At 38.5% G+C, this 17,427-nt stretch overlaps 1 protein-coding gene across 5 annotated transcripts in view; it reads left to right on the top strand.

Annotated features, from left to right (window-relative positions):
* The window catches only part of PTPRZ1 (protein tyrosine phosphatase receptor type Z1), a 134,159-nt gene that overhangs the window by 37,246 nt on the left and 79,486 nt on the right, over positions 1 to 17,427 (top strand). For all 5 annotated transcript variants that reach the window (XM_048959045.1, XM_048959038.1, XM_048959022.1 and 2 more), the window contains exon 2: positions 219 to 284. In XM_048959045.1, the coding sequence (XP_048815002.1) occupies positions 219 to 284 (66 nt within the window). The remainder of the gene's footprint in view (positions 1 to 218; positions 285 to 17,427) is intronic.

The raw sequence follows: 17,427 nt of genomic DNA, 5'->3' as shown, positions 1-17,427 counted from the left end.
ACACATTGTTTTGTTTGTGACCTTTATATGATACAATACAAATGGTATTTGTATTCTAGTCAACCATTCTCACCGTTTAAGTTCAAAATACAGACTAAGTAAATCATATATCAGTAATTCCCACAGTGATTATCTTCTTGGAGTTGAGAGACTCATCTATATGTCATGTTCCTATTAGCCTCTATTTTTAATATTGTAAATTCATTGCTATTTTGCAGATTTGGTATACGGATACTACAGACAGCAGCGGAAGTTGACTGAAGAAGTTGATTGGTCATATACAGGTAAACAAAACTTTCTTACCAAAGAACTTACTTTGCTTTCATGTCTTCACGTTCATTCCTATAACTTCAAGAGCCTGTTTTGTGTATCTACCATCTACCATATGCCTAAACAATTCCTGAAGTAAAAATGTAGAAAATGGATTCTCAAAAATTATGGCAATTTTGCAGCGGGAGAGATTATGCTTCCTATGTCTGTAACTTCGGGAAAAAGCCTTAAAACCTTAAACTTGACACTTCAATGAAGGCTGGGACTTCATTGTTAGGTTCTCTTTTGCAATCTGAATACTTCTATTCAGGTAAGTCTGAAAAGCACACAGAAAGGCTGAAACAACGTGCAATGCATTTTGTGCCTGAGAATACACCCATATATTGCATATGAACTTCTGTGCTTTGCTTCTGGCTACTCAGGCATCCTTTCAGGTACCATGCTAATTATCCTAAAAAGTCAGTCATAAGGCAGTAAAATCTCATTTGCATGAGTAAGAAAGTTATATCCTTAAATTCTGAATGAGTGTTCCTTAATCATGGAAGAGCTATAGGAAATTTACAGTTACCCTCCTAGATTCTTCTGTATAAGTCAAGCCACTTCCAGTAATATTGGAAAGATATTTTTTTTTCCCTAAATGATACATGTATTTTACCCAGAACATGAAAATTGTCTTCCTGTGAATGTGTTTAGGCTCTTACATTTTTAATGATTTCAGTTATTGTTTAAATAAGGACTTCCAGATTTCAGTGTTTCATATATTTGTTCAAAATATGTTCTTGTAACTAAAGAAAATTATACCATTCTTTTTCTTTCTTTCACTCTCTTTCTCATTTTTGGGATAGTTTTTATCTTCCAGGGTAAAACATATCTAACAAGTTTTGAGCCTAGAGAGAATTGAAACAAGTTAGTCATAAACCCTTCAAAATGAGATTTATAATGAAAACTCCCACTTACACACATTGTACGGCAAAACTCGAGCATAAAATCAATCATACAATATTCTGTGTCCAAAATCCATCCGTTTTTTAATATTGCAGTTAGAGAAGTGCAGAGATAAGCCTCCAGGATTACAGGTGACCAGAGGGCAATTTATGAGTTTACTTTAAAGAACACTGAATGAATTTTACATAGGACATCAGAGAAGGCTAACTCAGAGCATGCACCCACTGTGCAACTGCAGCAACAGCCTCAGATTATATTTGCTGGGTATTCTGTATTGCTGGATGGCAAAACTGCGTAGACTCTGCAAGCTGGAGAATTCAGACCTGCTGGCTCACTCCTGTAATATGTGAGATACCAGCATGTAGTCATCTCATTTTGCATGCCTCTCCCTCCTGATTTACTGCTGGCAAAGCCTTTCTCTTTAGCCATACATATATACTCAGGTGCATACAGTGCTTGAGGACATAAAGTGAGAGCCCTGCTTCAGCACTTTTCATGCAGACATCTCCAGTTATAGAATCATAGAATCATAGAATGGCTTGGGTGAAAAGGGCCCCAAAGATCATCTGGTTTCTACGCCCTGCCGTGGCCACGGTCACCAACCACTACACCCGGCTGCCCAGAGCTACATGCAGCCTTGCCTTGATTGCTTCCAGGGATGGGGCATCCACAATCTCTCTGGGCAATCTGTTCCAGTGCATCACCACCCTCTGAGTGAAAAACTTCCTCCTAATATCTAACCTAAATTTCCTGTCTTAATTTAAAACCATTCCCCCTTGTCCAATCTCTATCCATCCACGTAAACAGTCATTCCCCCTCCTGTTTATACGCTCCCTTCAAGTACTGGAAGGCCAATCCTTGCCATGACAGGACAAGGATTTTCAGAGCCTTATTGCAGGGCTACATATAAATCATGTACACAGTACCTAGGCACTGTTTTATGTGGTGTTTTCCTAAAATACCATGGGATTGATTTATGACATAAACAGAGTACACAAATTCAACTTTCACTTAAAAACAGTCTTCTTGAGTTTGAAGATAAGTTACAACATTTCACATAACTGTGCCTCATTGCTCAGAGCACAAGTGCAAACAGTGTCAAGTACTCATATGTATAAATTTAATATTTTCTTCAATATATTCAGAATCCAGACTACCATACTGAGAGTTGCCTAGAACCACCTGAGATGCCCGTGAGTATCTGAGGCACATGGCAGGACTTCAAGATTTATTGGGCAGTGTTAGTGGTGAATGGACTAGATAATCCTGGAGGTTCCTTTCCAACCTTAATGGTTCTATGATTCTATGATAACTACTACAGCTAACTCAGATCTGCAGTTTTGAGACATAAGGCAACACACACATTTCTGAATAGATGACCTATGCTTTGTCAGTTCATCGCTTCTGTGGACACCACTCATATTTCTCTATTTTATAACCCACTCACTGAAAAACCTAAAAAATTAGCCTCCATGTGCCAGTGAAGTTTTATGAGTGGGCCTTGGGACCACGCAGCTGTGCAGTTCAATCAGCTATGACAAGGAAGCATCTACCTAGCATGGTAAATTTATCTGAGTTTCAGCAGACTTCATTCATATCAAATAAGAAATGTCAAATGCATTAGTTATAGTAAATCAATAAACTTCTTTTGCTGTGAGCAAAAGTAAAATATAACTAGAGAAATAACTTGAATTTCACCTGCTGAAATCATGTAATTTTTGATGGTGATATATCCTAATGAAGCAATTTCACATACTTTAACTTATATGACTAATCATCACATTTTGATTCTTTGGTAAATGTCTAATGATAGCATAAATGTTACTGGAAACATTTTGTATTATCTAAGAACTCAGCTCTGATCCACAGAAAAGCCTGCACTTTCAAGCATGATTTTTATTATTTTTTTGTGTATGTGTTTCCTGACTTTGTGTATATTTGCACAGACAGTAGAGTATTAAAAATGTAGCCAGGGCAAATGAACATTGTATTTGCATCCATTTTCTTCAGGAGAAATTGATTTTAAACTATCTACTAGTAGACATTACTTGAACAAACTTCTTTCTATTTTTTCATTAAAGCAGTGATAGAAAATATTTTTGATGACATAATGAATATTTTTAAATTGTCATATATTAAAAGTGAATTCAACCATTACTGTTGTTGAAAAAACAAGTGTACTGAGAAAAGGTATCTTCTCAAATCAGTTACATAGAAGTTGATAACCAGAGATCATTTAGACGTTATTTAGCTCCACCACTAAGGTTAGGCAAAAGATGCCCCAAAGAAGGGTTCTTTTTTCAGTGCAATTCTTTTCGGTTGAGATTGTTACTCCTGAGATTTGAGTTCCTGTTGATTTTACAACGAACAAGTTATGTGGCTTAGGGTAAAACTTGAGCGAAATTCTATTAAAAGCAAGAAATTCTGAACAGGAATTGCAAAAACTGAATAATTTTTTAAATTGAATTATGCAAATGAATAGCATAGCCAGCTCAGTGTTCTTTGTCTCTTCACGACTATTAAGTTCACTTTGTGCTGCCATTAGTTATATGATACAATGAGCCACAATTGCCTTGTAGTCACTAGCTACTCTTTCCTTGACAAAAGGTGATTTTAATCTAAACTTCGGTGTCCCTTGAGTATTCAAAGATAATTTTGTGATTTGCTGGTTTTGTTGTTTTTTTGTTTGTTTGTTTGTTTGTTTTTGTCTTTTCCTCCAAGCAAAATGTATCTCATAATTCCCTTTTTTCTCTGGGGGTATTCTGAATGTTAGAATAAGAATTACAGAATCACAGAATGGCCAGAGTTGGAAAAGACCTCAAGGATCATGAATCTCAATCCCCATCACATGCAGGGCCACCAACCTCTCCATTTCATAGCAGCCCAGGCTGCCCAGGGCCCCATCCAACCTGGCCTTGAACACCTCCAGGGACGGGGCATCCACAGCCTCTCTGGACAGCTGTTCCAGCACCTCACCACTCTCTCTGTAAAGAATATCCCCCTGACATCCAACCTAAATCTTCCCTCCCTCAACTTATAAACATTTCCCCTTCTCCTGCAGTTATCTAACCTTTCAAAGAGTTGATTCCCCTCCTGTTTGTAGGCTCCCTTTAGGTACTGAAGGGCTGCAATGAGGTCACCCTGCAGCCTTCTTTTCTCCAGGCTGAACAAGCCCAGCTCCCTCAGCCTGTCTGTGTAGCGGAGGTGCTCCAGTCCCCCAATCATCTTCGTGGGCCTCCGCTGGACCCTCTCCAATGGCTCTCTGTCTTTGTTCTGCTGGGGGCTCCAGACCTGGACACATTATTTGTGTTTGAAATGATTCTTGAGGATCCTGTGGTCCAAATAAAGCTGCACAAAGCTTGTTCAGACCATGCCCAACTGAGTTCCGAAATTCTCTAAGGAGTGAAGTATTGCAGCTGGGGCAATGTGCTCTGCCTTTATTCTGAAGTTTTAATTTTCATTTAAACAGCTGCAATTTCTCTTATATCAACTTGCAACCATTGCCCCTTGCCCTTCACCTTTGCACTGCTTGTAGATGACCTTTACGTAGCAGTAGACTTCAGCCAGGTTTCCCCTTTCCCTGTTCTTCTCTGCACTGGTACAGACTCACCTCGAATAACATGTGCACATTTGGGCACCATAATCTAAAGACATAAACTGTTAGAGAAAGTCCAAAGGAGGGCTACAAAGATGGGGAAGGGTCTAGAGGGTAAGGTATATGAGGAGCAGCTGAGGCCCCTGGGTGTGTTCAGCCGCTAGCAGAGGAGCTGAGGGGAGATCTCATGGCAGCTGCCTCTCCTCAAAGGGAGCAAAGGGGCAGCTCTACTCATTGGTGACAGCGACAGGACACGAGGGAATGGCATGGAGGTGTGCCAGGACAGGGTCAAGAGAGGATTAGGGAAAAGGTTATTCACCAGTGTGGTCAAGCACTGGAACAGTGATCATGGCAGTGAGCTGTGAGAGTTCAAGAAGAATTTGGACAACACTCTCAGAGATATGGTCTGATTTTTGGTGGAGCAAGGAGTTGAACTCGATGATCCTTGTGGGTCCCTTCCAACATGGGATATGATTCTATTCTTTGATCTCCAGCCTCAACAAACCCAGCTGCCTCAGTCTCTCCTTATATGGGGTATGCTCCAACCACCCAGCCATCTCAGTGGACCTTAGTTTGTCAATATCTGTCTCATGGGTTGGGGAAAAAGTTAAAATTGCACTCGGTATTCTGGATGTCACATCAGTAGAGAAAAAATAATTATTTTGCTGGCTGTACTGTTGCTAATGTAGCCTGGTATGTTATTGGCCTTTTTTGCTACAAGGTGACACTGCTGACTCACCCAAAATGCAGTGTTCATCAGGAAAATTAACTATAATCTTTTCAGATAATCTTGAATGACTGTTATATCTCAGTAGTAAAACTTGACAGTGTGTAGATGCTCTTCTGACCCTTGCACCTGTGCTATCCATTGTAACAATGCCTAAATGTAATGGCTCGCTGTTTTGCTCTGATGTTGAATGTTAAACTAATCATGTTAAACTAAAAATTGTTATCACTGTATGTCTAATTCAACACCCCCTGGAGATCTGCATACTATATTTTTCCACACTATTATCATTACAAAGGCAAAACCTTAGTTGACATTTGAAAGGCTATTTTTGCCACCCTGGGTTTTGGAAATTCATACTGATGATTTCAAGTGTAGTTGCCTGCCGTTTAACTCCGAAATAAAAATGGCCTTATTTTCAGTGGTACTGAGAAAATGTAATTCTCTTCAATGTCCAAACAAGATTTAGTATTTTAATTTCAAATTTTGTTCTGTTGTATGATAATACTGTGGCAATTCTAGTGCACGTTCACTGCTCATAAAGTTTATGGGAAACTTGTTGCTCGTGTCCATAAACATCCACAGGTTTTCTTTGCTTTTCACTCAGCCTAAAAAGTAAGCATGCATCTACACTATCTGAACCGTGGCTCAAGAAAGCAACTTTGACATTGGTGGCTGACTGTACTTATTCTGTAAGATGTCACCTGTTTCTATTATCCCAAAAATTAATACAGGTAAATTGAAATGTTTCAGACTCTCTTCTCACCCTCGCTCTGTCTTGCCTGTCCAAATAGCCTTATTACATAAAGATGGAACCCAGGACTGATGGATTGACTTAATAAATATTTATACCAGACCAAAACAGGTCTCCAAGAAAGATCTGGCCAAAAACTGGTGAAAGATCCTGCTGTTACTGGCAGGATAGAACCTTGTTCTGGGGTTGATGATACACAATACATATTTTTTTCTTGCTATCTAGCTATCATGGCAGTATCAGCAGAAAATTGTGAGGAGAGTTGATCATTTTGTCTCCTTCTATGAAATAAATTGCTTTGTGGTTTATATTCACAAAATATAATCAAGAGTGATGTGCTGCATCTGTTGTGACAAATAAAGGAGTGTCTGTACTCTTCGGTCCTGAGTATTTCTTCTATAAAGGATGCAGCATAATAAATCAAAATAACATGCATTCTTTTATTAACTCTTATAAAAATAGCTCTGCAGAGAGTCTTTTTTTTTTTTTCAGTAGATCTTATGCTTCAGAGGCTGCCATACCTTTTCATGCATGAAAGCTCATTACTTATATTTACATCCCCCTGATCACGCAGCCACTCATGGTTCCAGTGTTTTATCATTAAATTCACAGACTTATTAATTAAAAAGCCTGTCACATTATTATGGCCTTGGGAAGGCTGATGATTCAGCAACAGAAATTACAGTGTTATGCATCTGTTCGCGTCAAAGAGACAAGCTGTACTCAATGAGCGAGCTACATGCTAACTGCAATGACCATAGAAAAGTGAACTTTCGAGATATTTCAGTTTACTGACTCAACAACACAAAGCATGTTATTCAACACAATAAGAAATCTATTCAATATATTTATGGTCAGACCTTTGAATTCACATGAAGTGCTATGGTCTCATCGGCGGTCTCCATTCTTTCTGATCAGGAGAGATGATCTTTGAGCTCTATCACAGAATCAGAGAATTGTAGGAGTTGAAAAAGCCCTCTGGAGACCATCTGGTCCAGGCCCCCTGCTGAAGCCTGGTTCCCAACAGTAGGTTGCACGTGAAAGAGTCCAGGCAGGGGAAGGAGACTCCACAAGCTCTCTGGTTGTGTTCCTGTGCTCTGTCACCCTCAAAGTACTTTTTTTTTTTCGTGTTCATTTGGATCTTCCTGTGTTCCAGTTTGTGATTGCTGGCCCTTGTCCTGTTGCTGGACGCCTCTGATAAGATCCCCTCAGTCTTCTCTTCTCCAGGTTGAGCAGCCCAGGTCTCTCAGCTTTTCCTCAGAAGGGAGGTGCTCCAGGCCCCTCATTATCTTTATGTCAGCTGAACTCTCTCCAGTAGTTCTCTGTCTTTCTTGAATGGGGGCAGGGGGGGAACACATAACTGGATAAAGTACTCCGGATGTGACCTCACCAGAGGATTGCTAGGAGGAATGATTCAGTTAATATTTCTAGGATAAAACTGCATGGAAGACTTGCAAAGATCTTTGGAAGCAGGGAAGGTAGGAAAAATGAACCCCAAATTAATGGACCTTTTAAAGTTGTGTGCACGCAGGATAGTTATGAAGAACAGCATGTTGGTATTCATATTTAGCATCTCACTGGAAAATGACTGTCAGTAAAGATTTAAGTCATCTGTTTTCCAGTTTCCTGATAAGGCTTGTTCCTTCCCCCATTTCTTTCTTTAAATGCTATAAACAAATAACCCAGCTGTGTCATTTTCAGAAATTGCATGTCATCTAATTCTGAGCACCAACGAGATTATTCAAATGCAGGAGAGCCCATTTCTGAAGTGTAGAAATCAAAGCATGTGGTATTTGCAAAGTGTGGCACAGCTGTTTTGACAAGGTCTGACCGAGGGTCACGGAGATATAGACTGCCTACTAAGTAAATGTGATTTGAAATGGAAAGCTTTTATAGAATTGTTGTCTTTGGGAATACACTGAACTTAAATTAAAAAAAAAAAAAAAAAAGCAGATTACTGATTTCTCACAGTGGACTACAGCATGTGGTTAAGCCTCTTTGTCCTTCAAAAGGATCATAAAAGTATCTTCATCTATATACTCCTGAATCATTTCTCATTTACAAGCACATTCAATCTGTGCTAAAGTGGGAAGGATATGTGCTTCAGGACTGCTCACTTCCAGCACAGATGACTACTTCGATATCATCATCACTACATATCAAGGTGATTTATGATTTCTGAATTTTAGAGCCCTGCAAGTGGTTCTTCAAGAGATTATGTTTTCAGAAGGCCTTGTGTTACTCACCTGCTACAGCCCTCATGAACATTTTTACTCATAGGGGTTTTCTACTGTGTTTATATCAGCTTTTTTTTTTTCTTTGCTATTGAACTCAAATCCAATTCAATATGTGCACTTTGCTAACCTACTGAATTAAGGGCAATAGCTATTTCTGTGCTACAAATTTGAAGCCATTTGTGACCTAGTTTTTCCATGGGTCAATTGGGGTTAGAGCAGTTTTAAAACATATATGTGTACTGTAATACATCTTTTTTTAATGAAACAATGTATTTTTGAATTTTGTTTTCAGATCCTTTAGATTGTTGGGTTTTTTCTTTCACAGAAAAAACAATTTTTCCATAACTTTTCAGGATGAGAAACTATGGAATCCCATCATCAGTTTTCTTTTGGAGAAATTGACACTTGCTAGAAAAAAAAGCCCTAAACCACTGAAAAATTTTGATCTTTCTAAAATTAACTTGTAGAAAAGATACTGTCAGGACTTCCTCTGTAAAGTGTAAATAATGTTACCTTCAGAGACAAAAATGCACTTCTTCTCTTCGGCTGCATATTCAGAGCCAGGCCAGTTGGTAGCTTTGTGGCAGGTCTCCTGTGCAGTGTTAGCATGGTAGTTGCATTTCTTTCCACCTGCTCACTGCTGCTCCATGGGCCATGAGATTGTGAAGGTGTCAGCAATAGCTAGTTCAGGCTGCAGGCTTGCTGAAAGCGGTAGTAATTCATGTCAAGGAAGATAAATAAGCAAGAGGCAGAAATCATTGCTAATTGTACACAAAATACTATCTATCAGGAGTCTCTGAGGAATGTTGTGTGGTGTTTATTTGTATACACTTGTTTTATATGCAATACCATGACTTGTATTGGCACATCAGCACACTTCTGAGAAACTGAATTAAACAGGAGAATTATGCAGCTTATTTATAATGGAAAGATTCACTCAGGGAAGTTTTCCCTAAGAAGTCTATGCCTTGTTTCTCTTTAACAGTAACAAGCTTTCTGCACCACACTGAAGAAATCATAGATAACTCTAGAAGCTGCTTGCATCCCAATTAGTATATGATTCCAAATTAAGGCTCAATGCCACTGCATTTTCCCTTGACTTCACAGCCTTTATTCCCTCTGCCTTTATTCTGTGCATGTGGTATGTATGGAACTGCTGTGAACATTCAGATGCATCATGTCTCATGGAGAAAGTCCTGCTGGAAGCTGTCAAGATCTGAAACTGCTTCTTTGCAGCAAAGTTCATAGAGTAGCTGTGCTTCCACCAGATTTATCAGCTTGGCTGTCCCCTCTATTTTGTAGTCAGAATTGTAGTTCTGTTCTAGTCTTGTGTTTCAGCTTTATAAAGTGCAAAAAATTCTTTTTGCAAAAAGCTAGATCAGAGCATCTAGCTGCACAGAACTTTAGCCAGTTCCTGCCTGTTTTAGCAGTTGTGTTCTCGACTGACTGTATCCTTCCTGCAGAGACCTTTTTCTGCTCTCCTGTAAGAGATTGCTTTATTAGAATTAAACTGTGGCTTAATCCAATATTGCCTGGCAGTGATCCTGTTTTAGGAGCCACAGAAACAATTGATTGTCTTCTTCCACGCATTATTATAGATGCTGTATGTCAGAGCTAAGCTGTTTTCCGTCTGAACTGGTGTTTCTCTGTCATTGCCCTCTCTGTCATTGAGCTTTATCTGACAAAAAACTGTCTTAACCAGAGAAATTTTTAAAAGGTGGTTACAAAAAAGAAGACATTAAAAACGTAAAAGCAAAGTGTATCAAATGCAGGAAAGAGAAAGAAGAATTATTTGCATATAAGGACTTGGAGATTTATCTTAAACTTCCAATGTCTCCTAGCTATGTAAGGAGTCAAATTTAGGACTTGGTTGCATGGTCTCAGACTGACAACAATTTTTTTACTGACTTAATGAAAAAAAAAAAACACACAACAAAACGCCTGCCTCGCATTACCCTGCTTCATTAACTGGAAGGAAAAAATTGAAAAAATACTGCCTGCCACATTCATAAAAATCTGCACCAGTGGTGGTGACCCACTGTTTCACAGCTGTTACAATAACATAATTGCTAGGAAAGGGTTGCTCACACAGGCCTTCTTTCATCGGCCTGAGCAGATGGAATTCAGAGGGAGCCAAGTCAGGACTATACATTATATGTGGTAGGACCTCCAACTAAAAAAAATGCTAAAAATAATTTTTATGGATGACTTCCTTTGTTTTCTCACTCCATCCCCTTTCTCTATATCCATCTCACTACTATTTCCATTTGAAGGTTTTTGTCAAATTAGTTTATTTCTACTCTGATGGAGTAGCTACTATTTCAGTTTTCCTTTTTCATTTTAAAATTCTTATTTTTCCCACCCATCACCTGATTGTGTGGTGTTTTTTTGCCTATTTCTCCTTGACATTCATTAATGCTGCATGAAATCAGTTTCAGTTTGCTACTTCCTCTCGTGTTTCCAGGAGAAACTCTTTCTCCTCCCATGTATCTGATGGAGAAAGAGCCAGAAGTGTGTTTTCCTGACTTGTAGTCTCTCCCAGCCTCCTTTCCCTAAATGTCAGGGACATTCTCCACTGTGGTTACCATGGTGCCTTCAGCTGGAATGGCTGCAAGAGTTCACAGCAGGCAGCAAATCCACTGCTCATTGCATAGGAACATCTATAAGGAAGCCACTTATCTGCTATATCACAGTTAAACAGAACATGACCAAGTCTGCTTTTTGTTGCGTGTTTTGTATAGGACTAACCCTAGTTTGGTACCATCCAAAAAATATTGACCAATTAAGAATAATTGCTTTGTCCTTCCAGTTGTTAGTACTGACGTATCTATAGATGTGTTACATGCTACCTGTACAAACCTGATGATGAGCTCATCAGCTCAGCAGGTCTATTTAGGAAAAAAAACCTGATGAGTTACAGCAAGATTATATTGTGCTATATTCATTAAGTACCTTCTTTAGAAGGTTTGAAAATGTTTCCTTATCATTTATTATTAAATCTGAAACACTGTCATTAGCAAAAAAAAACTTTTTTATTTACTTCCCTATGTGAAAGTCGATATAAAGTACATCTTGAATCTAGACACTGGAAAACACTGAAAAACTGTGTCACATTTTTTTTTCTCTAAAAATATGTAGTTTACTTAATAAACAGACTTCAAAAAATAAGCATGAATCTTTGCTCCAGTGAGTAAGTTACCAGTAACTTCTGTCCCAGTTAGTTTTTGCCAGGTAAGTTGATCATATTTTGCTTCAATAAATGTCTACATAGACTAGAAATACCCAGCATCAGATTCACTCATCATACAGAGAAGAGTTCTCAGCAACAATGTGGATTGATTTGTCCCTCTGGATCCTCAGCTTTAGCCCCTGTAAATGAAGTCAGCAGGATTTTCCACTGTGATTAAGTTCCTTTCATTGAAAGGCTTAGGTTTTTTCCTTATTAGGACCAGAAATGGACTCTTCAAATTCAACAACCTGTTGTCTTCTGACATGTCTTCTGTCTTCTGTGTATAGTTAACCAAACTCCATTTTAAAAGCAGGATTTTTTGCTTCATCGTTGCACTAAAAGTCTATCTTAGAAACTCACACTCGACATTTAAAATGTGTCCAGGTTTCCAGGCCAACTGTATGAGTGGACTATTTAGGTCATCTGGTTTCTTCGATATTTTCTTGAAGAGTTCTTCTTTTCTGTTACCAGCATTTACTTGCACTGATACCCCATCCCATTTGTTTTTTTAGTTAACCCAAGATATTTCAGTCTGGTCCTCTTTTGATCATTTCACTAGCTTTCTTTGCTCTCCTATGATTCAGTTAAAATTTCTTCAGTGTCTTCAACATGTGTGACTAACGTCATGCACTTAACCCAGATGAGCTCTTCCAGTGGCATTGCATACAGACATCAGTACTTTCCTGTGCTTACTAGAAGTTGCCCGGTTAGAGATTTAGAACACACTTACCATTCCATCACACTATCTGTTTACAGTCCTCTATGGTGGACTGGTGTGGTCTGATTCTTCTCTCACAGTTTCCTGTGATGGCATTCTCATTAGTAACTCCTACTACTAGTCTCTAACTCTATGACTTCATCAATTTGATGAATTTCACCCCATTTTATTACTTTGGCTATCAAAGTGAATTGTTTTTTTCTTGTATGCTGGACCTCATTATGATGGCATGTTTTCACATATCATCAATAGGTATAATCAGCAGCACGGAGAGATTCAGGAGTTTTCTATACATGCATAACCTAGTATTTCCCAATTAAGACAGTTTAGCATGTTCTTCTTTTGTAATCTTCACTAAATTATTTAAATTACTGATTTGCTAGGTATGGTGGAAATCATTTTGCATATTTACCGTTGATCTATTCAGCACAATCACACAATTTCCACTTTTTCAGTGACTCAATTTTTTTTCTTTTCTTTCTCCCGAGGACTTGGCTACCAGCTAAACAGCTGTCTGTCTTCTCATTCGTATTCTGCAGGGATATTCAGCCTTGCTGTATCTCCATTGACTTAGTAAGCATGAGTCAATAGAAGGAAGTTAGCTCATAAAGTGCTCTGTATCTGAGGCAAAATACTGCTTATGTTGAAAGTTTATTTCCTGTTCAAGCACCACTAAGTTGTAATAACATATAGTCTTAAAATAAATGCTAGCATGAATATTAAATACTCACTTAGCATTCTTACAAGGAGTATGCTGTTACCACAAATCTCATTTTGATAGATTTCAGAGCAAGTAACTTTTAAATATTGCTGTGTAAGGACTACTTTTTACAACTGCAATTAACTAACTTTATTCAGATTTCAAAATTCTTTTTCTAACAGTTGAAACTGAAGCCAACTGAAATCAGTGCAAATATATCCATTAACTGAAAACTGAACTTTTAATCTGCCCTACCTTGTAGTCATAGACAATTTTTATCACATCAGAAATGTAGCATGTTTCTACAAAAGTTAAATGTGTGGATTTTAGCAGTGGTGGCATAGGTAACAGAAGTACAGGACTACACTGTAAATATTTATTCTACCTTTTATGTAAAATTATTAAAAGATTGAAAAAACTGGGATATTTTGGCAATTAAGTGAGGAATCACTTCAGATACACAGCTATCACTGTGTGCACTCCTCATTATTTGACGCTAAAAGAGAAATTACAAACACATTAGCTTGATTCTACAAAGCTGATCATAAGTGAAAATAAATGTTGACGTTTAATTGTCATGAAACTTCTTATTTAATACCTCACTAAAATGAATGACTCAGTTTACATTTCCCATAGCTATTGTTTCAGCCTATGGGAGTAACAGATTCCAATCAATGCCTGCAACTGTAGCTTTTTCTATACAAACAAAGGTATATATATATTAATTTCTGGTAGTGTGAAAATAGAAAGTAATTTCACAGTGCCTTTGAAGATATATCCAGCAAAACTTCTTCCTAAATATGATACTGTTCAGTGTTTCCAATAATATCTTGGATGACAGAAGGAAGCAAATTAAAATTAGCAAATTAGGATTAGCAAATTCATGGAGGACAATATACTGGAGCTTGCAAGAATTTTGAGAGCATTATCAGAATTGGAAGTGAGCTTGAAGAATGAGAGAAATGGTCAGAAGCCAGTCAAGTAGAATTTATCAATGCAAGGGTAACAACAAGCACAGAATATCTGAACTGGAAAAGAAAAAGAAAATCAAACACACAGATGCAAAATGGGGACTGCCTGGTTAGGTGGCTAAATAGCAGTTGGCTGTAATTGAATCAGAATTAACAATATGCTGCTGTTGTAAAAAAAGACAATCCCATTCTGAGGTGAATTAACGAGAGTATTGCATAAGGCATGGGAGGCAATTATTCTGCTCTACTTGTCGCTAGGGAGGTCTCAGCTGTACTTCTGTATTCATTCTGGAGCTGCACACTTGTAGAAAATATGGTGACAAATTGAGAAAAGGACCAGAGAAAAAGTGACAGTAATGACAGGGACCTCAGAAAACCTAAACTGCTTGGAAAAAAACAAAAAGGAACTAAGTATGCTTAGAAAAAGGAGTTACAATAATAGCCTTCAAATGTTTAAGGATTGTTATAAAGTGATGGGTTGTTCTCCACTCCACTTATGTGGTAGGGATGAAACGGTTTGATTTGCAGAATGGAAGTTTTATCTGTGATATTGGGAAAAACTTTGAGAAAAACTGTGAGAACAACAAAGCCGAGGCACGGGTTGCTTAGGAAGGCTGTGGAATCCTACTCATTAAATCCTTTTAAAAAATGGGGAAAATAAGCAATGAGACCAGAGGAACTTGCAGTCTTACACATCTGTGATGTTTTGGAAGTATCCAGACAAATGTGTTTTTAATAAGGAGAACTAGAAAAATGTGTAACTTCTCTCTTCTAAAATAAATGGGCATTTTTTGCTTTGAAGGGCCTAGTAAGGTTGACAACCCTGCCCATGGCAGGGCAATGGAACTAGGTGATCTTTTAGGTCCCCTCCAAGCCAAGACATTCTGTGATATTGTGTCCTTAGTTGGAGCTGGAACCTGGAAGCATGATGTTTCATTTCATCAAGTCACCTTCTATCTAGGTCAGGTGTTTCTTGGGCGAGTTGTTATCACCAGACCTAGACATAAAAAATGTGCTGGATTAATTTAATGCTACATGAATTATTTTGAATGGAAGTGCAGGGGGACCTGGTGCACCAGTAGCTTATTTGTGAGGGCGAGAACTTCATCAACGACTCAGACTTGTTTCCAGAGCTTGTCTGATTTGCACATACCGAATTTGACAAGGAAGATTTCTTGTAAGTCTGTGTTCATAATTCTTTGTGAGTTTTATCAATTACTTACTCCTCCAAAGCTTCTAAATCCTATTTTGAAGCCTAAACTCATTTGCTTTGCATGGAAATTAAAACATTTTTGTTCTTCTTTGGATATTTATTGTAGACAACTTGAGATTAAATTGATTTCATTTTCTGTCCTTCTGACTACTGCAAGACATGAGTCGTGCATGCTCATTACTTTTGTCTGACAGAAAAGTGCTGTGAAGGATACAGCTGAAGGCTGACAGTGCTTTCTTCCTCATGCTACTGAGTGATCTCAAACCGACTGGGTTTCTGTTGGAGCAGCCTGAGAGCTGCATATTCTGCATTAGTCTTGGTTTTAGCTTCCTCTGTGTTTTTGAGCACAGTGTGGATTAGCACAGCCTATCACTTCCTCAGACTTTCTGCAGTCCTAGTGTAGCATTGCAGCCATGCTGCATCACCTCTTCAGCCAATTAATAACTTCAGGTAGATGCCCTTTGTTTGTCCTAGCTTTCTTAGAAAACCTTCATTGCTTCCTTTAAGTCACACAGTGCATCACTAGGGCTCATGCCTTTGTCCCTGGTGAATCAGTTTCCTTGATGTCAGACTTTTTTGCTTCCTGCTTAGCTGATGAGTTCCTTGTAATATTCACAGACGCAATTGCACTGTCATACGTGATTGCACTGTCGTACGTGATGAATTTGTGTCCCTGAAGGACAGTGTTTTCTTTACGTGTCATAATGATACTATATAACAAAGCAAGAAGGTTGAATAGTTGCAAACAAAATCCACACAGTGATTGCTGATCTAAGAAAAAAAAGGTTGTAATCACTTTTTAAGTGTCAGATGTTTACTTGCGTGTCATCATCTCCCTTTTGTACGTACTCCTCAAAACACAAGCCACTTTATGTTTGCAGAGCAGCCCACAGCAATCACAATAATTTTGTAAGTTTTATGCATGCTATAAATTGGCACATTATGGGAGTACACTTAAGTAGAAGATCCTTTAATCTAAGTCAAAGTAATGCAGCCATTTAGGACCTGATTCTAATTAAGCAGTCCTTGTGGTTGCTGGAAACTGAATATACTACAATTTACAGGCCTATGCACTTGGCTGATGATTGACAGATAGAGATGCAGTCGGAAAAAAAAATGTCTGAGACTTCCCAAATATCTCTGTTCTTCCCTCTAACATCTTTTCTTAACCCAGGAAGTGGTTATTCTAGTTGCCAGAAATCACTGGATTTTGTCTGGAAGCAGAGGGCTTGCTGTAGTATGTCAGGAGCAGAGCTGTCAGGGTCTGTGTAAGGGCATCATATCCATCACAATCTTTTGGTTTTTATGATTTTCAAAGGAAGTAACCACTGCTATTAATTAATAAAACTGAAATAAAGTAGGCAGTCAAGCAATACTTTTCCACTTAGATACCCTTTTTTTTACCAATCTGCATCTTCATCTTACATACCAGACTCCAAAGTTGTAAGCTCCTAGCTCCTACATGAGCACATGAGCACATGATCATAACTACTTAATCCAGCCTCCTACAGCTCCTTTCCTCTTCCTGCAATTTGCATATGCTGCAATTCTTCTGAAAATTATCACAGCTCACTGGAGTTGAAGTTCCAGATACAGCATCCCTGCCTCTCAGATTAGATTATCTCTGAATTAAAAAAAAAAAAAAAAAAAAAAAAACAGGCCTAGAAGCATAGACCAGACAACTTCAGGCTGTTCCTTTTCTCTCCTCCTCCTCCACTGACTGCTATAGCCAGCAGGTGAAAGCCAGGCTTCTCATCACCTTGGGAGCTGAGGTATCTCACTGTCCAGGGCCCACAGCAGCTAGAATCATTTCAGTAATGATGATCAATTCTTTTTCTGGTTACACCTTATCCTTGTATCCTGACATAATTTCTTCATAATGAATAAAGCTATGAATTCAAGTCACTGCTTCCTCAACCTGTGCTCTGATCTCTGGTGCAGAAAGGGAGTGGTCTGTTATCTGTGGCCATTGCCATTAGGGGAGAACTAATTTACTTGGATAGATTGGGCTGCCCTCTGGAAAGTACCCACCCTGATTGTGGCCACTGAAGAGAGCAATGCACTGAGC

This window comes from Lagopus muta, chromosome 1 (assembly GCF_023343835.1).
Source record: "Lagopus muta isolate bLagMut1 chromosome 1, bLagMut1 primary, whole genome shotgun sequence".
Taxonomy (NCBI): domain Eukaryota; kingdom Metazoa; phylum Chordata; class Aves; order Galliformes; family Phasianidae; genus Lagopus; species Lagopus muta.
Note: the sequence above shows the minus strand (reverse complement) of the source record. Positions and strands in the feature narration are given on the sequence as shown.